The 27,094-nt window shown below is 39.2% G+C and overlaps 1 protein-coding gene across 1 annotated transcript in view; it reads right to left on the minus strand.

The window, feature by feature from the left end:
* b3glcta (beta 3-glucosyltransferase a) overlaps positions 1-27,094 on the minus strand; it is a 212,894-nt gene that overhangs the window by 30,369 nt on the left and 155,431 nt on the right. The window contains exons 9-11 of the mRNA XM_036565255.1: positions 21,430-21,561; positions 14,718-14,787; positions 12,826-12,939 (exon numbers count right to left, since the gene is read on the minus strand). Coding sequence (XP_036421148.1) covers positions 12,826-12,939; positions 14,718-14,787; positions 21,430-21,561 — 316 coding nt within the window. The remainder of the gene's footprint in view (positions 1-12,825; positions 12,940-14,717; positions 14,788-21,429; positions 21,562-27,094) is intronic.

Raw genomic sequence — 27,094 nt, forward strand, 5'->3', positions numbered from 1 at the left:
AGAACAACTAACAAAACATGCAAAAAGTGGAAGCCAAAGCAATGCAAGTCTATTACCAAAGAGACAAGGGCCAAACTACAGCCTCAAAACGTCTGGAGATGCTATAACATAGCTAATAACAACCTTCTTAGTAAAGTGATATACACTGTCCTTCACAGTTACTGGCTACCCTGGTAAAGATGAGTAAAAAAGGTTATAAGAAGTTCCTCTGTTGGTGAATTATCTTAATCTCACATAGAAAAAATAAGAAAAGTCCAACCTTTAATTGAAGTAAATTTATTCAAAGATATATTAAACAATATCACATCTGCCACAATTATTGGCACCCCTAGAAATTCTTAGAAACAAAATGGAACTGAGGCATTTTTTCTATTTATATTTTACTGTGAGTTGATTAGAGTCATTAGAGTCATTAGAGTGAACTTTCAAGCAGTAATACTTGACTGTTTTACTGGTATATTATATATACACACACACACACTATATATATATATATATATATATATATACGTACATATATATATATATATATATGTACGTATATATGAGGTCCTCACCATGATCTTGCCATCTCATTTAAGAACTCTTTGGGCCACCCAGGTGCTAGTTTGGTTGTCATCTCAAGGCTTGACTACTGCAACTCGCTCTTGGCTGGTCTTCCTATGCAGGCCATCAAACCCCTGCAACTCATCCAGAATGCAGGAACAAGGCTCTTCTTCAAGCCTCCTAAGTTCACTCATGTTAATCCACTGCTGTGCTCCCTTCACTGGCTTCCTGTAGCTGCACGCATCAGATTTAAAACCCTGATTCTTGCCTACAAAGCCATAAATGGACCAGCCCCTCCCTACCTAATGGCAATGGACAAAACTCAAACTCTACCTCGAGCCCTTCGAGCTTCAAGTACAGCTCGGCTCGACCCTCCATCCTTCAAGACACGTGGAAAACAAGCATCAAGACCTTTCTCTGTCCTGGCACCCAGGTGGTGGAACGAACTCCCACTGGCTGTCTGAACAGCAGACTCTCTCACGGTCTTCAAACACAGACTGAAGACACATCTCTATTTACAGCACTTAAGTGAGCACTAATATAAGTACTTATTGAAATGTAGTGTGTTGGACTATGTTTAATTCTGTTTCTTTTCTCTAGGTATCAAGCTTTTAAGCTTTTGTTTCTAGCCATATCTGAGCTCAGGAGTAGCTTTTACTCTGACCTACTTGTACCAGCAACGATGCATTCTCTGAGCAGACAACAAAGCACTTTTGTAAGTTGCTCTGGATAAGAGCGTCTGCAAAATGCTCTAAATGTCAATGAAAATGTGAGGTGACAAAGGTCAATTTTCCCCCTCCTTTAACATGGGAAAGACATGAGAACACACAATTCAAGTCAGGGAAAGGCTATAAAAAAGCTGCTCGCCAGAAAATGCCCACATCTACAGTTAGGGCAATAATCAAAAGGCTCCAATCAATTGAGACTGTGAAAACTTGCCTGGACAAGGACCCTATTTTACCCACACGCACAGTGAGAAGGATGGAAAAGAGGCAAAAAATCCCCAAAGGATCAATGTTGGAGAGTTACAGTAAAAAGTAGCACCTTTGGATTCACCAAGTCTCCAAAACTACCATCAGATACCTCCATGCCAACAGACTGTTTGGTAGGCATATTAGGAAAAAGCCTTTCCTGCCATCTGAACAGGAAAGTCTTCTAAAGAATTTCTAGGGATGCCAAGCCTGGAGTTTGCTAAACGTTACTGGGACTTTGACTGGAACTGTATTCTATGGTCAGATGAAACAAAAACTGAGCTTTATGGTAACAACCACTCAAGATGGGTCTGGCGTAAAAAAAGAAGGATGACTACACTGAAAAGCACCTCATGCCACTGTTAAGCACGGTAGAGGGTCTGTGATGTTGTGTGGCTGCTTTTCCTCCAAAGGCCCAGGGAACCTCTTTAGGGTACATGACATCATGGACTAAATGAAATACCAGGACATTTTAAAATCTGTCTGCCTCTGCGAAGAAACTAATAATGGGTTGTCAATGAATTTTCCAGCAGGACAGTGATCTAAAACATATGTCCAAATCAATAAAATTGTCTATTGAACACAAAATCAAACTTCAGCCATCACCATCTCAGTCCCTTGAGCTGATCCCATAGAAAACCTGGAAAGTGAGCTAAAGAGCAGCGTAAACAAGAGAGGACGCAGGACCCTGGATGAGCTAGAGAGATTCTGTAAAGACGAACGGTCTCAAATTCCCTGACCTCCATATTCTTCAACCTTATAAGATGTTATAAGAGAAGACTAAGTGCTGTTTTATTGGCAAAGAGAGGCTGTGCAAAGTATGTGCAGGGGTGCCAATGACTGTGGCACAAGTGGCTTGTCTTGACTTCTTTCTTTTCCTCAGAATAAATTTAAATTAAAGATTGGACTTCTCTCTCTGGTTCAGTCTGAAATCAAGCTAATTCACAAAAAGTGACTTTCTTATGACCCTTTTGGCTTATCTTTACTAGGGGTGCCACTAACTGTGTTGGAGACTGTACTGTATAAAAACATAAGACTGTTGAGCCAAAGAACTGTAGGAGTTTAGGGGTAAGAGATACAGCTTTATAAGAAATAAACCAGCTCTTTTTAACTCTCATTAAGTTTTGGGATACATGGCACAAACAAGAGATTGCAAATGAACATTCTGTTCTGGAACAGTTAAGGGAAAGACTTTCATTCTTTGTTTTTGTTTTGGGCCCTGCTTTTTGTGTTTGTTTCAATAAGAAATGTTTGGCAGACTTGCTGTTGTCATCAGTGGCGACTTGTAAGGGTTAACTTCTCTCACTACTATACTTTGAAAACCCTTCTCCACTTCTATTAAGGAAGTGAAGTGGTCACCATCTGGCACTTCTGAACACAGTCTCATAAATGTCGGATTCATAACTGCAGCACACCGGCGACTGTAATGAATCTACTTCTTTGTGGTAGATGCTTCAAACTTATGTCTCAATTCTCTGTAAATTGGCTTGTTCAGACCACCTACGCAGGAAAAAATATCACCAAACGCAGGCGTTTGATTCCAGTACCAGTGTGAAAAACAATAATCTGTGGTTGCATAATGCCAGCCAAATCTGTATAAACACCCATGGTTTTGTATCCAGTACACCTCTGTTGTGAAGCTGAAGACTGCCCTTTAGAGCATGTCGAGGTCATACATTCAAATCAGAATAAAACGTCCTTGACCACTAGCCTCTCCGCCTGCAACAGTCAAATTCACCTGCAGCCGCCGAAACACATTCTTTTGTAAGTAGATGTGTATGAGAAAATCTACAAGGTTTACAGTGTGGCATATTAGATGAAAATGGGTTACGAACAATGTAATCAATGTAAAGAGCACTGGTTACTTTTTAAGTTGGCTTAACAAACTTATTTGCATACAGACTAACCTACATGTTTTTGTTTACACATATATTGGCAATCACCTGAAACATCGCAGGAACAACCAAGCAACACCTTAGCAACCACCTGGGATAACAGCAACAACCAAGCAACACCTTAGCAATGACCTGGGATGGCATTAATGGCCAAGCAACACCTTAGCAACCACCTGGGATAACATCAATGGCGAAGCAACACCTTAGCAACCACCTGGGATGACATTAATGGCCAAGCAACACCTTAGCAACCACCTGGGATAGCATCAATGGCCAAGAATGGCCTTTCTTCTTTTAGTTTTTTTTTTTGTTTTGTAAACGTCCCCAAAAGGTAGGTTTTTTTAAACCCACTTATCACTTACACACACTTAAACATTACACTGCAATGCATGCTGGGGATTGTAGTGATGTGCATTGTGAAATGGGCTAATATTAAGAGAAAAATAATTCTGTGGGCCAGATATAATTGTACTGCAGGCCATGTGTTTGAAATATGGGTTCTAGATGATTCATATTCATATGTTGCACTAAAGTGACTGTTTTTTTTTTTAAGCTGCAGCATGACGTTTGCATCATGTCTTATTCTGTGAGTTTGTTGATCAGTTGCAAAGCAGAAATCCTATTATTGCCTGTCTTTTGCAGACCCAGCATTTTCCCATCATCACATTATCCAAGTGCATGTGAAAAAATTGAATGAATGACTGACAAAATCTGATTTTCTGCAGCTGTAAGGCAAAACAGTCCCCACGGAACATGTCTTCTCTGTATACAGACTTCCCACTATTTTACCATTATCAACATTAGATATAAACACTCAGAAGACACACGTAGGTTCACTGGTGGTTTTGGATAGTAAATAAAATGGCTGCATACACATCGCAATCCCTGGTTCCTATGAGCACCACTGTAAAGAAATATGAGTCTGTACGTTCCTCTACAAGTATTTAAAACACCCAAACCCAACCACTGAATTATGCAGAAATTTAGAAACAGTGGTGGAATTCCCCAAACTGGGGTTATGGCGGCAACTAGGAAGCATTATGTGCCAGAGACATAGCTATAGTGAGGCACACAACCATCAACTAGCCACCCAGCCTAGTTCACTGTAGCTTCCACTAAAAAAAACAAAACTCAATTTTAAACAGCACAGGAGTGCTGACCTTGCATTTACTAGCTATTACTATAGTAGTACTATTACTATACTACTACTACTACTACTACTACTACAGTTATTACTGGAATTCATGTTATTACTACAACATTACTATTACTACACTACTTTTACAGTTATCACCATATAACAGGTTGTTACAGCTATAATATTACTATTACTATACTACTATTACAGTTATTACTATAATACAGGTTGTTATTACCATAAAAACAACCTGCATACCACTGTAGATGAAGGCTAATCAACCCGTCCTACCTTTCACAGCACTACTTGTAGATGTCTGGAGTGTATGACTGAAACATTACTTGTTGCTTTTTCCGTAGTGACGAACTTTATTTTCTTTTCCGTGGTCAACTCTACTGCTTATGTAGCTCTCTACAGCTTCTAGCACAGCTCAGCTAAGTGTCAACAATCTCCAGAAACAGTGGAGCACACTGTGTTTACATGCCATTCTTGACAAAAACCACATCGCTCTGTGTCTTTTCACAGAATTGGTTTAAAACAGTGACGTTATGCACCCAATGGATGCAGCAGTGTGGACACAGCTGCATCCACTGGGTGCATAACGTCACTGTCTTAAACCAATTCCACAATGTCTTGACATCAAACTTGGCAAAAGCAACCTTTATGACAAATGACACATATTAGAGTAAGTGTTTATAAATGTTAATGCTGGTTTATGCCAGTTGGTATGAAGGCCTTATGCAGATGTCATGTAGCCATATATACATTGTCCTACAGTAAAGAGTTACTCTTTAAAGTGTACAGAAATTGAGAAAGCCTGCCTTTAGTTATAGTGAACTGGAACTTTTACTATTTTATTGAACAACTGTATTTCAAAGATTTGTATGTTTTTGTTATTTTATGTCGATTCAATTTCATTTTAACTTCTTCAGTCCCTGTTTAATATGCTTGGCTATATTGGAAGTCACCCTCAGAGAGAGAGAGAGAGAGAGAGAGAGAGAGAGAGAGAGAGAGAGAGAGAGAGAGAGAGAGAGAGAGAGAGAGAGAGAGAGAGAGAGAGAGAGAGAGAGAGAGGGAACTTCCAAGTCAAAATACAGGTAGATTGATTTATTTATTCTTTTGAGCAGTCAGCAGTCAGGGGAGGGGTCTTGGCCTCCATGTGAGAGGTCATAAGCCCCTCAAGCAGTTGCTACTGCCTAGCTGTGTCACGTCTCCCAGCATTCAGGGACACTAAAACAGGTTTTGTGTCCTAGTTAGCACTGCTAGATAAACAGACAGTGTGGGTATGAGGCGCTGTGGAAGTGGCTGGCAGTTGAAGTGCAGGGCGTATAGGAGCCCTCAGAGTTGCTGAGATGGGCTGCAGATCTAAACACATCAAGTAACAGACACGTAAACTGCAGCTTGCAGTGACAGCTGGGTCTAGTAACGACACTTACAATGACCATCCAACAGAGAAACCAAATCCGATCACTGTCCGTCTGTTGCTTGAGCAGCATCACCTGGTGGTGCACATTCCCTGCTATGGCCAAATGCATTGAAAGAGGTCGTATTCTCTATTATTCTTATATGTACATTTTTTTTACCCCACTTACAACATTTGTGGGGATTCGAGTTCCAAAAGCAGGTGCAATTCATTCTTACACGACCATTTTCCAACCTTTCTTAACCGAACAACGACAGCTGTTTTTGTTACCGTGCATTTATGAATTATATATGTAAATAACCTTTGTTCTGATTGGCTGACCCCTTTACAGATGCCCCGTCCTGTGTGTTTTGTTGTTCAAAGATCAATCTGGACTGAAATAAAGGGAACAAACTGTTCAGACCTGAGTGAAATTCTGAGAAAGAAAATATTTCAGCCACTCCTTTCGGATGTCTGGATTCTTTGGAAGGCTGAGATGATGCATTGGCTTCCCAACAGCCAGTTTAATCACCACATTTTCCATAATAACTCTACCACACCCTCTAATAACATTCCTTATCGCTTTAGCATCAATGGGCAGTACCTGGAAGTGCCTGGAAAGCTAGTCATCATAAACAGCATCATCCCCAGCACTCTAGGACCACTTCAGTTCGCATATCAGCCCACTTTGTTCAGTAGACGATGACACAGCTCTGATACATCTTTAGAAGGAAATATCAATGTCAGATTGTTATTTATTGACTACAGCTCTGCATTTACCACAGTTGGTCTTTCCAAAATGGTCAGTAGCCTAGCTCCGCATAGCCCCATGTGCAACTGCGTATTGGACTTTCTGACCAACAGACCCCAGATGGGCAACAGCGGTTCAATCTCCAGTCAAGCACAATATTACAGCCCAGGACGTATTACTCTATGACTCTTGCGACTTGCATTGAAAAGACATGATTGTGGTCTGCCTGTTATTTTGCAGGCCAGTCTGGGAGCAGCAGAATGTTGCCAGCAGAGCATTGCCAGCATCACTCTGGGCAGTTGGAGGTAGGGGGGCGTATACCAGGTACACTCAGATATACCTTCCGGTTGATGGCTCACCTCTACTATCTATAGGTTACCGGCCACTCAGTTGTTTCTATTCTGGATCTTCCTTCCAGGTCAGTGTTCTGATTTCAGGTTGGCCCAGGTTCTATACACTGTCAGAAAAAAGGTACTGAGCTGTCACTACACTGTTAGAAACAAAGGTGCTGTGAAGGTACATTTTTCATTCATCATGGTACAAACAATGTAAATGTGCCCTCAAAGGTACAACAGTGGTTTCAAGGTCCAGTTGTGCACATTAAATAAGTTGTTCCCAGTGTAAAAGTACATATTTGTACCTTTTCATAACCGAATGTTTTAAAACAGAACAATAAAACTAAAAAGCCTGGAGGCGAGACGGGGGGTGTGGAGTCAGTACAACTTAGAAAATATCATTTCAATGGATTATGATACAGTTATGTTCCCTGACTAAAGGTACTGAGATGTACCCTTGAGGGTCCCACCCCAGTGACAAGAAGGTTACTGCCCCAGTGACAGTTTAGTATCTTTTTTTCTGAGAGTGTGGGGTGGTACCCCTTGACACTGGGGTGGTACCCTCAAGGTCTTCGGTCTTCACTTTAGTTAGTGAACATATTATACTATATTCCACTGCAATTATATGTTTTTAATTGCATTGACTCTATACATCTCGACTGAACTATACACTTGGCTTTTTATTTCATTGTTCTGTTTTAAAACATTAGGTTAAGAAAAGGTACAAACACACTTTCCCTGGGAAAAACCTACTTAAGCTACAGCTGGACCTTAAACCACTGTTGTAAATGTAGTACATTTACACTGTTTGTACTTTGATGTGCAAAAATGTACCTGCACCATCCCTTTTTTTTCCCGAAAGTGTATTTGGAATTTCAGCTTGACCATTCTTCGCAATTGGTCACTCACCATGATGTGACATTGAAAAGCCCTTGACTAATCAGCACTTTCTGCCCAGTGTGCTTCAGCTTTGGGGCAGCGCTATGTAACTGTCGCAGTTTGGGCTTTTGAAATGCTTTTCGTCATCTTCCAGATTAATGAGTTTTTCTTTTTAATTGCTGGGCTTGAAAGTGTAGACACTGAAAAGCTACCTTAATCCCTTTAGATCTGTTTTTCAAGTCTGCTGCCTTTTAGTGTTGTCTTTGTTTCAAAAGCTCTGTGGCCTGTGTAGTCACTGCTCATATCAATCTCAAGTAAGGCTTGCAGGGGCCGTAGGGTGGGTGGCATTTATTTGTGATACCTCTTGTTTTCTCCAGTTTTACACCCAGGGAGTTAGAGAAGGGGTGTGTGTTCTGTTTTATTCTGTTTGGGATTAGTGAAGGAGGTAATGCGGGGGTGGCTAGTTGCTTTTGTTTGTTGTTTTGGCCCACTGTGAAGTCCCCCATGAAGCCAATTACTCCTGTTCCTTTTTTTCTCTACGTGTAAACACCAAAGACTGATGCTGTGAAAATTAAAGGAACATAATAAAAGAGAATATGAACCTTTAGGCTTTGTTGTCATGCTGGTCTTTTTGAGACTTTTACATGTTATAATCTCCAAGAGCCTAGAGTGGACAGACTAGATAGTCAGCCTTTTCCTTAAAATCACAGAAGTTATAACACGCAATGGCAATAAAATCATTACGATTGCCAATGACACTACAGCAGGACTGACCCAATGGATTTGGTTGTTTTGTTGGTATTCGATTATTAATTTATCTTTTTTTCAATCCACAAAAACTAAAGCCTCAGCTTTAACACATTTCATCTGCAAAGGCATTTAAAAAGAATTGTTATTGTTAATAAATGCAAAATTTAACAATACATAAAGGAGGGTGGTGCTAAAACCAGTAAGTACAGAGCCTAAATACCATTTACTGTGGTGGGTTCTGGCGGTAGTGGACACAGGGAACACTGGCACTGCTGTGGTCCCAGGCAGAGGTGTCTTGCATGGGGTTGAAGTTCATGGTAACACTTTACTTGAATCCTGCTACTTTGACATAACCATGTCATAAACATGATACGGTAGCACTTTATTTACAGTTGGGAATAAGTGGGTAATGACATAGTAATATTAGAGTAACTCTATAGTAATTACCTAAATACGACATGCTAATTTTCTTTTTGTTAATAAACAATAAATTAGCAACTGTAATGGTAACAATTTGGTAATAAAATGGTAAAATTGTTGTAATAAGCTGTACTAACGTTAAAATAGAAAATAATGAGTTAGCAATTGAAGTGGTAACTAGTTAAAAACTAACAACCATTAACTGTTAATTTTCCATTTCATACAAAATTAGTACAAGTTACAAAATAGTAAGGAACTGTTAGACAAAGTGAGTAATACTAAACAACTGTTCAGTCATCATAGTCCAGCTCCTACAGGATAATAATTAATAATAGTTTATTAATCCTAATTAATTATTCCTAATTAATTAACAAATAATTCCAATTCTCTTAAACGATTAAAGGCTTTCATAATATTAGGATTACAACACTAAAATAAAGAAGTAGTTCTGCTAAATTGGTGTAGTATTAGCAAATGTGAAGAGTAACGCATTACATTTACTCTCATTCCTGTACTTGAGTACAGTTTTCCCCTGTAACAGCACTTTTTGAAATAAAATGGAATCACTGTACTATTATTCTTACTTGAGTTAATTAATAATACAACATTTTACTTCACTACTTTAATTTTAATGAAATTATTGTAAAAATAAATGATGAGCATCTCCGCTCATAAACCAATTAGAAGAAAGCACAATTAAATTTAAGACTCTGAAAAATAATGTTAACAAACTCAACACTGGTGTCCATCACTACAGTTTACCCATATAAATAAATATGTTTTTGTGGCAGTTTTGGAGGTAAACAGCCTTATAAGGATAAGATAGGAAAAATCTAGTCTAATACAGGTTCTCTGTTACCACCGGAAGATGATTTCATCGCGCTGAGACTTGTTGTTCACATGCCCAAACAGTGACTTTAATCTGACCAGACTGCGGTGGAAGCTCTAAATAGAGATCACCTCACAGGAATAAAGAGCTGCCAGAGAATCCAGAGCATCACTCTAATAGAGTTATAACAGTGTTATTATACTCACCTCATCACTCAGTCTGACCTTACTCCTCCATCTCACCTTACAGATAATACTACATCAGCTGAGACTTCTCTTTTGGCTCTTCTCTCTCTCCTCTCTCCTCTCTCTCTCCCTCCCTCCGTGTTTTCCTTTACTTGTATTAGTACCTTTTAGCTGTATTTCACTCATCTAATTGTGCATGAAGGTATCAGTATGATTACCAGAGGAATATAAATCAGTAAAGAAAATCAAAACTGGATAAATCGCTGTTGTTGCTAATTAGTAATAGTAAGATTATACAGTTTAATGGCTGTAGATGTAACGCTTACTGTCTGAAGAACTTGACACCTATGAGTTAATGTAAGCTAGCATTCAGGAAGCTAGTGGGCAGCAGGACGGTCACTAAAATTACAATATTGAGTAATCTACTCAAAATGTTTGACTTTAAACAGTTATTTTTTTTTTTAAATACAGACTTAATCAAACAGTAACAAACTCTGCAGAGTCTTACAGAGTTCAAACTACTTTACTGGCAACAGATAAACTAGGAGGCCTTATATAATCATCTAACCATGAAATGCATGCACACTCTCAGAAATACAGATACAAAACTGTTACTGGGGCAGTACCCCTCCTGTCATTGGGGTGGGACCCTCAAGAGTACATCTCAGTACCTTTAGTCAGGGAACATAATTGTGCCATAATCCATTGAGATTAGATTTTCTAAGTTGTACTGACTCCACACCCCCGTCTCGTCTGCAGGCTCTTTATTTTACTGTTCTGTTTTAAAACTTTAGATTATGAAAAGGTACAAATATGAACTTTTCACCTGGAAAAACTTATTTAAGTTTCACAACTGGACCTTAAAACCACTGTTGTACCTTTGAGGGAACATTTACTTTGTACCTGCACAGCACCTTTATTTCTAACAGTGCAGCCAGAGACCCTATGCGCCACTGACTGAGAGCTGCATTCCACAGAATGGAAGTAATCACAGGTTCAGTGGTCCCGTTGCACCAGCCAAGCAGGGTACCTGCCCAGTCGCTTCCAGGGTGGTCCTCCTTGAGTTCAAACAGTCCTGAAGCTCTAAAATCTCCTAAATCCTCCTCTCCACTCTCTGTATCTCGACTATGACTGATTATCAGCCTCACTGCTGCTTCCCATGATAAAAACAGCAAACTAGGCAAATAAAAAATATCTTGATAAAAGCAACGAACCAAACAACCTAAAACTAAAATCATAACGGTGATAATTAAAACTTATCTATGTGACGACTCTATAATAAAAGATATATGTATATTGCGGCTTCCATAGCAACAAGCAGCTAAGCTTTAGCTTGACTAGTAGTACATGGTATATACTACTGGATACATTTTGAAGAACAGGCTGACTTAAAATAATGGAAACTTATGAAATGGAAATAGCATTGATTTTAAGTGAGATTATGAGGATGAGTATTTGAGTACTTGTTCAGAAATACCAATAAGTGTTTGGAACCAGCAAATCACTGTTCAGGCCAACCCCAGAATAAAGCGACTGGACATGTAAGAAGCTACACCAACTACAACCTACAGCACCATAGAAAGTGTTCTGACTTGTGGTTTGGCAATCTATCTGTTCTGGACCTTAGATTTCTACATATTTATGCAATCTGATGCTAGACTAGGGTCCACGCCATCATCATGGATGTCTCTCACCCAGCTTGTGTCCTGTTCTCCCCTCTCCTCTCTCTCTCTCTGGCACAGCACCTTCCGCAGAAATAGCGTCTTCCCACAGACCAACAGGAGTCTAATCAGTAAACACACACTGACTGCTGACCCTCTCCACGTCCCGCACTAGACGTCATTCTTATTTTGAGTGCCTCTTCCACTCTTCACTCCCATATTTTTTACCATATGCATCACGGATAATGGGCATTCTATTTATTTTGCCACCTATAATGATCGGATTGGAAACTGGACGGTTTAAATACCAAACTTTGCTAACCATCAGGACAAAATCAACAACTCACTCCAGCACTATTCCTGCCTCCCAGCTCTAGTGTCATTAGTAAGCTATGCAAGAACACCAGTGTAGTCATATTTCTCTTGATTTCAATTTAATTCTAAAAATTATGAGAGTGGCCAATCGTGAACCCAGTATTGTGATCGAATCACAGGGTGAGCATCTACATCCACCCCTACATTCTATTCTATGGCATACTGCATTACTACACACACTGCATAATTCTGCACATTCAATCTGACACTATATATTTCTGACACTGCTGGACTGTATTATTTTGTGCATGGCATTGATCACATGTAATGATCACATGTAATGTGTCTAAAAAAACACGTTTACAAGTAACTATGGGACATAACGCGTAAATATGTGATCACATGTGACAATGTAAATATTATTCGATCACATGTGACAATGTAAATATTATTCGATCACGTGACAATGTAAATATTATTCGATCACATGACAATGCAAGTCATGTGATCATGTGACAATGTAAAAACTGTGATTACATGTGATATAACATCAGTATGCCCGTGTGACATGAATGATAAGATCACATGACAATGTGAATATATCACATGTTAATGTCAATGCAATGACGTGACAAGGTGAATGAGATCACGTGACTCTTAAAACGTGTACCACGCGATGAATGTCATCATATGATCACGTGACAATAATAACATGACTACACAGGACAGCAGGAAAGCAGGAACTGACCTCTGTCTGTGTTGGGCACGCCGAGGTTGATGGTCGGTATTGAGGGATCAGCATGGTCGCTGTAATACTCCAGTCGGGAAGCCTGTTTCTCCCACGTCTTTTTCACCACAGGAACTACAAAAGGACAAAAGACAAATCGATCAACAAACACAGAGAACCTGCCAAACCTTTAGATTATGTACTGGCAGGCAGCTTCTATTCTAGGTCCACCAGTTATGAAGATTTACTCATGCTGTAATGAGTTCTATTCCAGTTCAGACAATCAAAGATTTACTAGCGCCTTGTAATTGCAATTACTTGGCCTGATGTCTACAGTAGACATAGTCATCACTGCAATGCCTCTTTAAATCAAAGCACCTGACATCTGCAATTTGACTTTTATCTATTTGATGACACACATATGAAGCCAAGGGAGTAACTGACATCGGATGCACATTATTGTGAACTGTTGGCTATTGAATAATATGAATTCAATTATTTAATAGGAACACAAATGAATAGCTTATGAACTTTGCAAAACAATACAAAACAGGACTGAGGATGAGAACTGAAGTCAGTCCAAACAACAGCACCTAAAGGCTCCGTTTACAAAACGGAAAATTAAGCAATACAGAGTGCAGCTTTATGTAAATATTATTCGAAAAGATCCCACTCGTTCCTTTTAATACTGCCCTTCAAAGTTATTCGAAGGGACTTCTAAAAGACAATTATGGTAATCCGGGCAATTAAGTATGACTGGGTTGATAGTTTGTCCTTTAAAACATCTGAAACATTAAACTTATTTGAAACAGACAGCAACACCAATGCCTTTCAGCCAAAGGCACTCAAGGAAAGCACTTTACTGAGGCGTAGTACCAAAAGCAAACATATGCACTACTTTTCATTTCCAACCAGTGCTGACTCCAATTCATTGGCTGTAACAGTCACTAATAGTCACTTTTTTCATACTGCTAAATGTGTCCTGACTGCACAGACACAGGAGGCAGTAACCCAACCCAGGAGACTCAAAGAAACATACTAGAACACATTGGAAAACAGCTTCAGCTTCATGTTTCCAGTTTATTAGAAACAACTGCCTTGCAATGTAATTTTATCAGCCATATCGGTGCACTTTTATAGATTTTGTAGATTTACAAACCCAAATATTGGCCGGGAATTTTCCGTCTGAGCCCAAACAGAACCTGACAAAACTCGAAATTCGTTCTCAAAACAACCATCATCATGTTTTGAGTCTATAACTGACCTGAGTACAATAAATTTCTGGCTGAAACTGACCCGAACTGGCCCATCACCACCCAAAGTGCAGAAAGTAACCTGAGAAATTAGATTGACCTGAGATTACAGATAAATAAAATATAATACATTATAAAACAATATAATACAATAATCAGTTATCCAAAATTACTTTAATATTCACTTTAACCAATCTATTCATCAAATAATGTGTCTGAACAGCACTGGGAGTTGCTCCAAAGAACAAACAGACCTAACAGATCTTTGACTTCTCTGTAAAACTGCATTACTAATGTCAAAGTTTATGGTCTAATGTCTAGTCTCTGCAAGGAAACTGTTTTGTGGATGAAAGTATTTATTGGACAAATTAAAAAACATGGTGAGAACAAAATATGGTCAGACTGCAGAGCAGATGACCAATCATTGCCTCTCTACAGATACCTGTACAAGGTATCTGTAAAGATGCACTGACTGGGTATTGCCTCATTCAAAGAACTGTTTTAAAAAAGCACATCTGGAAGGTCAGTGTTTAAAAACAGAAATGCATCCAAACAAGAGGGAAACAATCTACACAGCACTTTATCAGAACAGCATGGAGCAAACAGTATTTCTGCTAGGCAGAGCAAAGAAACAGCATGATTCACATGAGGAAAGCTCACCTCTTTCCAAGTGGAACTTCTTACACGTTTTCACGGCCACAAATATGTCCTCTCTTTTAACTGGCTCACCCTGGTGAGAGAAAGATGAAGAGATGGTTCTAATACTCTACATGTGCACTATTTAACCTATATAAGTATTATATAGCATTAGAATAAATAAAAATAAACATAAATACAGGTAAAAAGTAGCAAAAAATGTCTTGGTTTTTAAAAAGTTGCTATGTAGAAGAACATGGGTTTTGCTCCTGCTGCACTTCAGCCATTGCGCCTGACTTAAAGGAGCATTCCATCCTAAAACTAGAGTTTAATATGTCGCTTGTCATGTTATGTAGTATTCTGAAGTGGAGCATTATATCCGTCCGCTCGCTCAGTTCAATGTACATTCACTACAGTTCCCGGCATGTATTACGTCATTCAACCAATGGAAATCCCTGTGGTGCCAACCAATCCTGACTGCCGGCCAGAAAACAGTGATTCTAGCTTTATTTATCAAATTTTTCCCCACCATTTCAGCCGGAGAAAAGGAGCCAAACTGAGGTGTGGTGTCTGGTCAGATTGCTTATCTTGGGTAAAACATTCTCTCTACTGTAATGATTTGAATACAGTCAGTAAAGTTAAATGAGGACAGCTTTGGAAATAGTTAAGCTAACACACATCAAATCACAGGGGCCTTTATTAAGAGTTGTGTAGATCTGACCCTCCTGATTAACTTATGAACTTTTTATCAAGCCAGCCTAATTATGAAACAATTCTCTGTTGTGAAGGTTGTTAGATTTCATTGCACATATGGTAGCCTACATATTGTAATCACTGCAGTAAGTTCCATCAATTTGTCCGGTTGAAAACATGTTATTAATAATGAAAATGTATTCTCTTTATTACTTTGGACTTCCGATGTTTAGTGTGTTTATTCAAAACAAATAAAATGATACATAGTTTTTTTAAAAAAAAAAGAATTTTCATTTTGGTGCATCACTAATTTTCAGCTTTGTTAGATCACATTTTTACATCAAAATAAAAACAACAACAGCATTCCGAGACGACGTTATTAATGGAAAATAGCTAAAGTGGCAGAAAAGCCACAATTTTGTGTCTGCCTTAATTTTCTGTACACAGCACAGAGACACATACAGAAATACACACAGAGGGACAAACAGAGAAGCACCCAGCAGGAGCTTGCTCATGTTCAGGAAATGCCTGCTGCTCACAATCAATGAAGAAGCTTTGACTTTAGCGTGAACAAGGGAATCTAAACCCCGACTGTCATGTGTATATCTCTGTGTGTGAGAGAAAGCTCTCAACAAGGCATTACAAGGTGCTGAGGGAGGCAGAAAACAAAGCTGGGATCACGTCGGCTTTGAGGCCAGTCATGCTTCAGCAGTTCAGAGGTTTTGCAATGAGTGCACAGAGAGGAAATTGAGAACCAGGGGACTTTTACAGAAGCGGTGGTGAGGAGGAGTCATACAACGACATGAAAAATGTTACAGGCCCAGACTGAGATAACCCGTAAAGTCGCGTAGTGGAGAGCTGGGCACAGCTGGGCACAGCTGGGCACAGCTGGGCACTACACTGCAAAAACTGATATCTTAATCAGTCAAATCATCTTAAATCTACCGAGTACATCTAATATTCATTTTGAGATTGTTTTAAGAATTTTGTAAGATTAATAAGATCACTTACATCTAGACATTTTGTACTTTGTTTTCAAGTGACTTTTTCAAGTGAAACGATGTCACACTATTGACATAATTGTGCTTGTTAGCATATAGTTCTTTGAAAAAGTAAGCTAACTAGACAAAAAAAAAAAATCACCTGTGACAAACGTACCTAACAGCAGGTAATACCTCCACAAGCACGAATAACAGCTGTGATTTGACCTGACAAGTTTCTGGATGCTGGCAACATTAATGTTCAGCCACGCTTGCATCAGAGAATTGTGCAGTTCGGCCAGATTTCGTGGTTGTCTTCCCTGGGGTCTTACTCAATGTTCCAGGTAGACGTCCCACAGATTTTCAAGAGGATTCAAATCTGGGGACTTTGCGGGCCAGGAAAAATGTTCGGTTCCTCGGTAAGATAATGAGCAAAAGGCAAAACCTGGTTGTGCAGCAGCTCAAAGTAGGCACTGTGGTTGAAATTTACTATCACCTCAACCAAACGACCCATTTCTACGTAATTAAAACACCCCCGGAACATCAAAGAACCTCCTCCAGCTTGAACCACACCTTGAACGCAGTCCTCACTGAAGGCTTACTGAGGTCTATGATGAACACGACGCCCAGCATCATCCACATGCAGGTAGGAAGGAGATTCATCTGACCAGATAACACGTTTCCAGTCATGAACAGTCCAGTTTTTGTGTCTCTTCGCCCACTGTAACTTGACAACTTTGTGAGCAGAAGTGAGCAAAGACCACTTGTGTGTCACTCTGCTCCATATGCTCATGGCATGCAGTTGCCTGAGAAGAGTTCTTTTAGAAATTGGTTGTGAAGGAACTTCAAAAAGCAATTTTTGCCTAAAAGCAAAGCAATTTTTATTCATGAGCCATGAAACACATGACCGTACGTTTCAATACACCTGCAAATTCAGCTACTTCCTTCACACTATGGCCTTTGGGACGCTCTAATGCAATCACTCCTTTTTGCCAATCATTAACATCTGTTTTCTAACCCATTTTCCACACATCAAATGAGACATCCACCGGACCACCTTTTCTCAATCTATGAATCCTGTCGCACAGAGACCATCCTCTGAAATTACTATCACCTTAAACAAGGAAGGTGACTAATTTATTGTCTGGGGAGCTTATTTGCCCCCCGTCCTCCTTGTGTATTTCTGCATATTTGTGGCACTAAATGGTTTCAGATAGTCATATAAAATGTAATATAAGACAAAAAGAACACAAGGAAACACAAAACACAGTTTTTGAATGATTATCGCAGTTATTTAAGGAAAAACGTTTTGCAACACCTATTTCACCCATTTGCCCCCTGGGTTTTGCCACCCTTAGCAGCAACAAATGCAATCAAACGCTTCCTAAAACCTCTGATCAGTCTTTCACATCGCCGTGGAGGAATTCTGACCCACTCTTCTTTGCAGAATTACTTTAATTCAGCCACACTGGAGAGCTTTCAAGCACAAACTGCCCATATATAGGGTCCTGTCACAGCATCTCAGTGGGGGTCAAGTCAAACTTTTGACTAGGCCACTCCAAAACTTTAACTTTGTCCCTTTTTGCTAACCGAATGCCTAAATCATCATACGTTTGCGTCAAACCATGTTGACATGTTAGGTAATCTCAAATAGATGTGCATGCAGTTTGTACAATGCTAATTGGAGGGGGTATAAGCTTCCATTACTTGTAAGCTACAACTGCATAGCTGCAGCAGAACTAAAGAAGCAAACGTCTGACACCAAACATATCTTGGCAAACTAACTACATTTGGCTTAAGAGATGGGAAATTGTGTAAAGTTTTGCAGGAAGTATTGAAGTAAGCAATACAGAAGAAGATATTACTGTTTCTATTAAATGTGTTACAATAACAAAAAAAAGAACATGATAATTTAGTTAAATGCTTAAAGGAAGTGCAGTTACTGGTCAGTGGGATTGGATAAGAGCAGTTGACTGGATTGGATAAGAGAAGTTTATTTCTTCCCTGAGATTTATGGTAATCGCTGTTCAGGAAAGGAGGAATAGAACACAGAAGAGAAAGGGAAATAATGAGAGGCAAAGTGCTTTCTATCACGCAGTAATAAAAGCTGGAGGAGACCATTAGCAATCTTCCACTTAGAGATGGGGGGGTGATGTCACTCATCAATCTCCCTGAATAATCTATCTCAGGCAGTAGCTCTGAGCTTGAATGTGAATTAGTAATTATAATGTAATGAATTCTCAGCAGAACTACAGCGCCTTGAAACACCAAGCAACTTGAAACTCATTCTCTCCACATTCTGTTGTCTGAATTTGTGTTTTTGAGCTAAAATAAATTAGCATATCCTTCCATGATGTCTGAACCTATTAAAAGCCCCATTTCCTAGATTTTGTTTCTCACAAGTCCACATGGTTTTATGTAGCTTAAACAGGCATAATTCTAAACAATACACATCAATTTCCATCCTCTCTTCATCCCTTAGACTAAAACAGGCTGCTTCTTCCTTTAAGACTGATATATGTAAATGACCTCTGTTCAGGTTGGCTTCCCTGTGTTGTGCTGTTCAGACTGAAACACTGCTTATAACTTCAGGGTGAGTGGGTGGGGCTAAACTGCTGTAGATTAAATGAGCAGATATAAATGCAAAAACATTTGTTTTCATGACATCCCAGAAACAATGAATTCAGGCTGTTTTTGGAGCTTACCTTCCATGTCTGGACTGTAAGGTATGGGAAAGTGAACGGTATGGTTTGGAAACAATGTTTATACACTACATCTGACTATTTTATATAAAGGGTAAACATTAAAACTAAAGTTTAAAAATGTGCAGTCCATACAGTCCAGAAAGTGACCAGCAGTTTCGAATCTTGAAATTTTTGTGATTCTGTAAAAGCATGTTTTAGTCAATCCAAAATGGTTGATAAGGTGTTGCTAGGCCACTACTATGGTATCCCAGGTGGTTACTAAGGTGTTGCTAGGCTGTTGTTTATGCATCCCAGGCATAGGTGCAGTATGTCTATTTAGCCTATAGCAGTTTAGCTCTGCCCATTTACAATGACAAGGAGTGGTTCAGCTCTTTAAATGAGGCACAATAAAGGGAAGTCAGAACAGAGCTTTTTTTTTTTTTTAAACATGCACTGATGGGCCACTTCATTGAGTACACCTCCATGTATCTACACTCGTCCATTTTATCAGCTCCACTTACCATATAGGAGCACTTTGTAGTTCTACAATTACAGACTGTAGTCCATCTGTTTCTCTGTATACTTTGTCAGCACCCTTTTACCCTGTTCTTCAGTGGTCAGGACTCCCACAGGACCACCACCAAGCAGATATTTGGGTTGTGCTGCTGTGTCTAATCCACTCATACCAGCCCAACATATACACCACCACCACGCCAGTGTCAAAGTGTTGAGAATGATCCACCACATAAATAGAGAAACAGATGGACTACAGTCTATAATGAGTGTAGAAACAAGGAGGTGGTTTTAAAGAGGTTGTGGTTTAAAAAACAGCCTGTTTAATTCTAAGAGATAAAGAGTGAGAAAACTCAGTTTTCCCCGAACATGGGCCCTTTAAAGTAACATCACAAGAGGAGGAAAAGTAAGAAATAATATTAATATTAATAATAATGATTAATTATCTTCTTTTAAAATGCACTTTTCATGCCGGTGGCAGCTCAAAGTGCTTTACAGACAAGTGATAAAGCTTAACAGTAATATAAGAAATTATGAGTAATTTAAAACCATATAAAAAAATAACACAGATCAAATTGCAAGATTAATACCAAGAGACACAGAGTTCTAATTAAATGCTAAGTTAAAGAAGTACGTTTTTAAAAGTTTCTAAAAAGTGTGAACTGAGCTTGACTGTCTGATAAAAGATGAACTGAGTTCCACAGTTTAGAAGCAGAATAACTGAAAGAGTCTCTTGTTTTCTGTATTTTACAGAAGGTATTTGTAGAAGGTCAGTATCTGTAGATCTAAGATCACGCGCTGGAACATAAACAGACAGACATTCTGTAATGTAAGCTGTGCTTTAAGGTCATTTAGAGCCTTAAAAACTAGTAGCAGAACCTTTAAATCTATCCTAAATGATACAGGCAGACAGTGCAGTTCTTTCAAAGCAGGAGTGCTGTGATCTCTCTGTTTTGTTTTTGTTAGGATTCGTGCTGCCGAATTTTGTACAAGTTGTGGAGGCTGTATTGTTTTCTTAGGAAGCCCAGTAAAAAGAGAAATGTTACAAATTTCACTACAGTGTTGGAAAGACACTAAACGCATGCACGGCCTGAAAAAGTAAGTTTGCAGATGAACTCTGTGTACCAAATTAGTGGATCGCAAGCTTTGGATTCATTTACTCCTCCATCTGTGGAGATGAATTATGCATGGTTCAACTCTGCGACTGAGAATGCAGAGCAGGATTCAAATGAAGACAATAATGAAGAATGAAGAGCGGAATTCTTGTGAAGACAATAGCATTCAATCCAGAAACTGATCAGAGCAATCTGAGGGAAGCAGTAAAATGAGAGCAGGACATGGATCATCCCAGGGAATTCAGGGCACTTCAAAGAATCTCCAAAAAGTTCCATAAAAAAAAAAGATCTTATCCTGGCAAAAGCACATCCCTGACCTTCCACGAAGTTCACAAAAACTGCTGTTTGCTTAACAGCCACGTCATCATTCCAACCTCACACTGGAGCTGCCCGTTCTCTCTGGCTACAAAACTGTTAATGTAAGCATTTTCGTTTTAGTATCTGCGGCAAAAACGCATGGATAAAGTTTATGTAATAATAATAACCATAGGCCTTTGAAGTGGCACACATAAATCTGTAATTGTTCCACATTTCAGATAAAGCTAAACACTCTAGGAAAGAATGTAAGGAATTTGGAGCAAATCCTGAAGTTTCCGGTTTTCAAAAAGAAAAATGTATTTAGTATTTTTGGGTTTGATATTGGGCCTCTACAGTCAGCACTGGGTTGCTTTGAGCAACCAGTCCTGTACAGCAGTGGCCGTGCTGGTGCAAGATGTACTGGCTCTGGTTGCCAGGTGTTGCGGTTACCTACACACAGTGGTGAGTGCGTCCTAACGGTGGTGGCGCAGTGATGGGCTCTGGGGGAATTCTCTGGCAGCGTACACAGCTCCGGAACTGCCGTCAGCCTGGGCCCTTTACCTTCATCCCAGATATACAGCGCCACCTATAACAACAGGACACGCTTAACATCAGTGACAGTGATTCACCACGCTGGAAATATTTTACAGAGTCATTTATGAGGATGCACCAAATACATCAATCTGAAGATTCAGTAGAGTTGACTTTGAATGTTATAACTGATTATAACATTATTCAATAAAGAATGCACTAATTTTCTGACCATATACAGAACTGTGCAAAAGTTTTCAGCTGCAGTCACACTAGACATTTGTAGTTCGCCTCCATGCTTTTAGGTGCAGTAAGCAAAGTAGCTGATTCTCTAAACACTAACAGTAGAAACATAAATGTGAACATAATCTGTCAGATTATTACTCCAGTTCTTAAATCTATACAATAGCATCCATGTAGTTTCAGAAAGGTGCTGCTACTAGTCTATAAACCACTCAGTGGTTTAGGGTCAGAATATGTCTCTGATATGCTTCAAGAATATAGAGTAGGTCTCTTAAATCCATGGACTCAGGTCAGCTAGTAGAGCCCAGAGTCCAAACTAAACATGGTGAAGCAGCATTAGCTGTTATGCAACATATAACTGGAACAAACAGCTGGAAGATCTTAGATGTGCCCCAAATATAGCAAATTTACATTCAAGTTAAAAACATGTCTCTTTTTACTGAGCTCCATAACTTGCACTCCATTCTTACTGCACTTCATCCTTAATAAGCTCATTTAAATAACAATTATGTTCTTTGTTTTGTTTGGCTTTGTACATCTTTTAATTATGTTTTCTGAGATGTTTGTCTTTGTGTTTTCTCTCTTAAGTACTTTGTCTTTAATTTTCCTTTTGCTCTCAGTTACGTAAAGCACACTGAATTGCCTTTGTGCATGTTCTGTGCTATATAAATAGACTTGTATTTAAATGCAGTAAGCCAAGGAGATAGCATAGCAGTTTGCAAGCTGGCTAACTCAACTAAAATAAACACTAAAAATACAAAAGTAAAGATAATGCAGTCTCTAGTTCTCCCTGCGACCCAAGAGGATAAGTGGTTTAGATAATGTGTGTATGTGTGTGACAATTTAATACAGAAAAAAAAATATGAATAACATTAATACTAAACATCAACTGTTATTCTTTCTCTCTCATCCTGTACATCACCTCTTCCAGCCACTTCCCTCTGGTAGAAGGTTCAGGGCCATTAAAGCCAGCACAGCTAGACATGCTAACAGCTTTTTCCCCAGAGCTGTAGAGCTCATTAACCACAGTAAAAACCTCACACTTTAAACTGAAACCAAACAAACCTCCTTATTGTATTAGAGTAAAACTCCTTCTCTATGCTTATTTGCACAACTGAGCAGATATTCATTTTTACAAATGTATATATTATTCTATAATTTTCTGTATATAATAGTATATAGTATACTCTGATCAGGCATTATGTCCACCTCCTTGTTTCTACACTCATTGTCCATTTTATCAGCTCCACTTACTATATAGGTGCACTTTGTAGTTCTACAGTTACAGACTGTAGTCCATCTGTTTCTCTGCATACTTTGTTAGCCCACCTTTTACCCTGTTCTTTAGTGGTCAGGAACCCCATGGACCCTCACAGAGCAGGTACCATTTGGGTGGTGGATCACTCTCAGCACTGCAGTAACACTGACGTGGTGGTGGTGTGTTAGTGTGTGTTGTGCTGGTACGAGTGGATCAGACACAGCAGTGCTGCTGGAGTTTTTAAACACCTCAGTGTCACTGCTGGACTGAGAATAGTCCACCAACCAAAAATATTCAGCCAACAGTGTCCTGTGGGCAGCGTCCTGTGACCACTGATGAAGGACTAGAGGATGATTAGCTCATACTATACAGCAAGAGATGAGCTATCGCCTCTGGCATTACATCTACAAGGGTGGACCAACAACGCAGGAGCGTCTAATAGAGTGGACAGTGAGTGGACACTGTTTAAAAACTCCAGCAGCATTGCTGTGTCTGATCCACTCGTACCAGCACAACACACACTAACACACCACCACCACATCAGCGTTACTACAAAGTATGCAGAGAAACAGATGGACTACAGTCTGTAATTGTAGAACTACAAAGTGCACCTATATAGTAAGTGGAGCTGATAAAATAGACAATGAGCGTAGAAACAAGGAGGTGGTCATAATGTTATGCCTGACCGGTGTATGTCTACTCAGATTTTAATATCCACAGATATTCTCTTTAGCTCCTTTCACACTGGCTCTTAATTATTTATTATTATTATTATTATTATTATTATTATTATTATTATTGTTATTATTATTATTAATCATATTATTATTTGTTTTATTTTTATTCACATTTTCTCTTTCATTACTTTACATGTCATACATGTTTGCACTCAAGGGGACAAATTCCTTGTATGTGTAATAAACTGGCAAAATAGTTATTCTGATTCTGATATACTTAAAACATTATATTAAAAAGATATGGACAGAATCTTGGAATGAAAGTTTTGAACAACCTCCTTCTCATTTCATGCCAGTTATTCTAATGTTGGAACTCACATCTAAAAGACTGCAGAATGAGACCAGCTTCTAACTGCACTCGACTAATCAGTAGCGTCACAGCAGGACAGGCTTTAATTCCAAATCATTATTCTTTTGCCAAATTGACATATGTATTATCAAATTAAAAGCAGATACATAAATTAATTTATTCATAGGACTTTTTAAGTGTATAAACCCCCAAGCTGAGGGTTAGACTGATATGACTTGACTGTATCAAAGTCCCAAAACCAACCCGACTACAGAGTGTGTCTATACTTCAAACAGTCTACGGCTTTTACTACCAAACGCTGTAAGAGACGCAACTGAGAGAAAGATTCTGACAGTTCGGGGACTTTTCATATAGAACGACATGGGCATATATAAAAAGGTGAATATCACAATGACAAGCAACGAAAGACAGTTCTCAGAAAGAGAGCGAGAGAGTGAGAGAGAGAGTGAGAGAGAGAGAGGGAGAGAGAGAGAGAGAGAGAGAGCGAGAGAGAGAGGCAGAGAGAGGGAGAGAGAGGGAGAGAGAGGGAGAGAGGGAGAGAGAGGGAGAGAGAGGGAGAGAGGGAGAGAGAGCGAGAGAGGGAGAGAGAGGGAGGGAGAGAGAGAGAGAGAGAGAGAGAGAGAGAGAGAGAGAGGGAGAGAGAGAGAGAGAGAGAGAGAGAGAGAGAGAGAGAGAGAGAGAGAGAGAGAGAAACATGCTATGAATGTGATTAAGTTTCCAACAGAGACCTGAGGATACACAGGGAAGGGAAGGACAAAGGCTTTTAAGAGACAAGCTCAGCACACAAGGAGAAAGTAAAGAGAGATGGAAAGAGAGATCGAGTTGAGCTGAAGATACAAAATGTCCCCAAGCTCTGCAACGTGACAGTTTCATGCCGGAGAGCCGAGGGGATGGAAAGCCTCCGAAAAAGAATGGAGCCAAAGATTAGTTGCAAGAGTGTGCAAGAGCAGCGCAACAGCTTTCATTTAAACAATTATCACATGCTTGAAAAACACATGAGCCTAATCGCCTTAAAGCACTGGCTCCCATACTTGTACCCATTCAGACATTACACTTCCTGCTTGTCATTTCATGTTTCATTAATGAATACAAGTTTCTTTTAAGCGCAATAATTTAACATTTCTTAACATAAAACAAGCAGGTAAAGAGCTGAAAACTGCAACATAAACAGCCCATTAATGGGCAACATTTAACATCTATAAGATCAGACCTCAGAAAATCCTATGGCTAAGACTTGTGACCATATATGTGTGTGTGTGTGTGTGTGTGTGTGTGTGTGTATATGTGTGTATATATATGTATATATATATATATATATATATATATATGTACACACATACACACACACATACACACACACACACACACACACACATATATGGTCACAAGTCTTACACACACACACACACAACCCCATTTCCAAAAACGTTGGGACGCTGTGCAAATTACAAGTAAAAATAGGAAAATATTTTTAAAGGAAAATACTACAAAGACAACATATCAAATGTTGAAACGGAGAAATTTTATTGTTTTTTGAAAATTATATGCCCATTTTGATTTAGATGCCAACAACACGTTCCAAAAACGTTGGGACGGGGGCATGTTCACCACTGTGTTTCATCACCTCTTCTTCAACAACACTCTGTAAGTGTTTGAGAACTGAGGAGACCAACTGTTAAATGTTTTCCCGTTCTTGTTTGATATAGAATTTCAGCCGCTCATCAGTTCAGGGTCTCCTTTGTCATATTTTTAATTTCATAATGCACCAAATGTTTTCAGTAGTGACAGATCTGGACTGCAGGCAGGCCAGTTTTGCACCCAGACTCTTTCAATAAAGAGCAATGCTGTTGTAATACATGCAGAATGCGGTTTGACATTGTCTTGCTGAATAAAACAAGGCCTTCCCTGAAAAAGACGTCATCTGGATGGCAGCATATGTTGCCAAAACATATATATATATATCATTCAGCATTGATGGTGCCTTCACAGATGTGCACGTCACCCAAACCATGTGCACTAATGCACCCCTATACCATCATGAATACTGGCTTTTGAACTGTGCACTGATAACAAGCTGAGTGGTCTTTGCCCGGAGGACACAGTGTCCACGATTTTCAAAAAGAATTTTAAATGTTGATTTGTCGGAGCACAGAACACTTTTTACTTCCCCTCTGTCCATTTTAAATGAGCTCAGGCCCAGAGAAAGCGGCGACGTTTCTGGAACCTGTTTATATACGGTTTCTTCTTTGCGTTTTAGAGTTTTAACTTGCATTTGTGGATGCAACAACGAACTGTTTTCACAGACAGTGGTTTTCAGAAGTGTTTCTGAGCCCATGCATTTCCACTACAGAATCATGTCTGTTTTTCATGCAGTGCTGCCTGAAGGCCCGAAGATCATGACCAGCAAATACTGGTTTTTGGCCTTGTCCCTTACAGACAGAGATTTCTCCAGATTCTCTGAATCTTTTAATGATATTATGTAGCGTAGATGATGAAAAGCAAAAGTTTTCTGCTATTTTACATTGAGAAATGTTCTTGAATTGTTGCAGTATTTGATCATGCAGTTTTTCACAGAGTGGTAAACCCCTCCCCATCTTTACTTCTGAAAGAATTAAGTCTGAATTGAATTACTGGTAGTTTCTCCTGAATGTGTGGTGCCCAGGAGAGGTCAGAGTGAAACACTTTCTTCTCTAATACAAATTTTTATAAAAAAGAAAAAAAAAAGATCAAATAATAAACTATTAGAGCTTGATTTGCCCTGTCCTGGAGGTGTGTGTCACTCAAATCAGAGAAGTACACCATCATTTCAATGTGCTTCTCTGTACTTCTGTACGCAGAAGAGAACAGAAAACCTATAGAATTCAGACTTTAAGGAACTGCTGAAGCTTTGGTTATAAGTGAGCTTTGGGTGCATGGGTTTCCTCTTCTTTCCTGTTCTGCATCAAGAAACGAAGGCGACAGCGACTGTGTTGATTCTGACATATCATCGAAGAGGAGGTTAAGGGGAATTCCACCAATTTTTCAAAATTTCACCACAAAT

Source organism: Colossoma macropomum, unplaced genomic scaffold (genome assembly GCF_904425465.1).
Source record: "Colossoma macropomum unplaced genomic scaffold, Colossoma_macropomum, whole genome shotgun sequence".
NCBI lineage: Eukaryota > Metazoa > Chordata > Actinopteri > Characiformes > Serrasalmidae > Colossoma > Colossoma macropomum.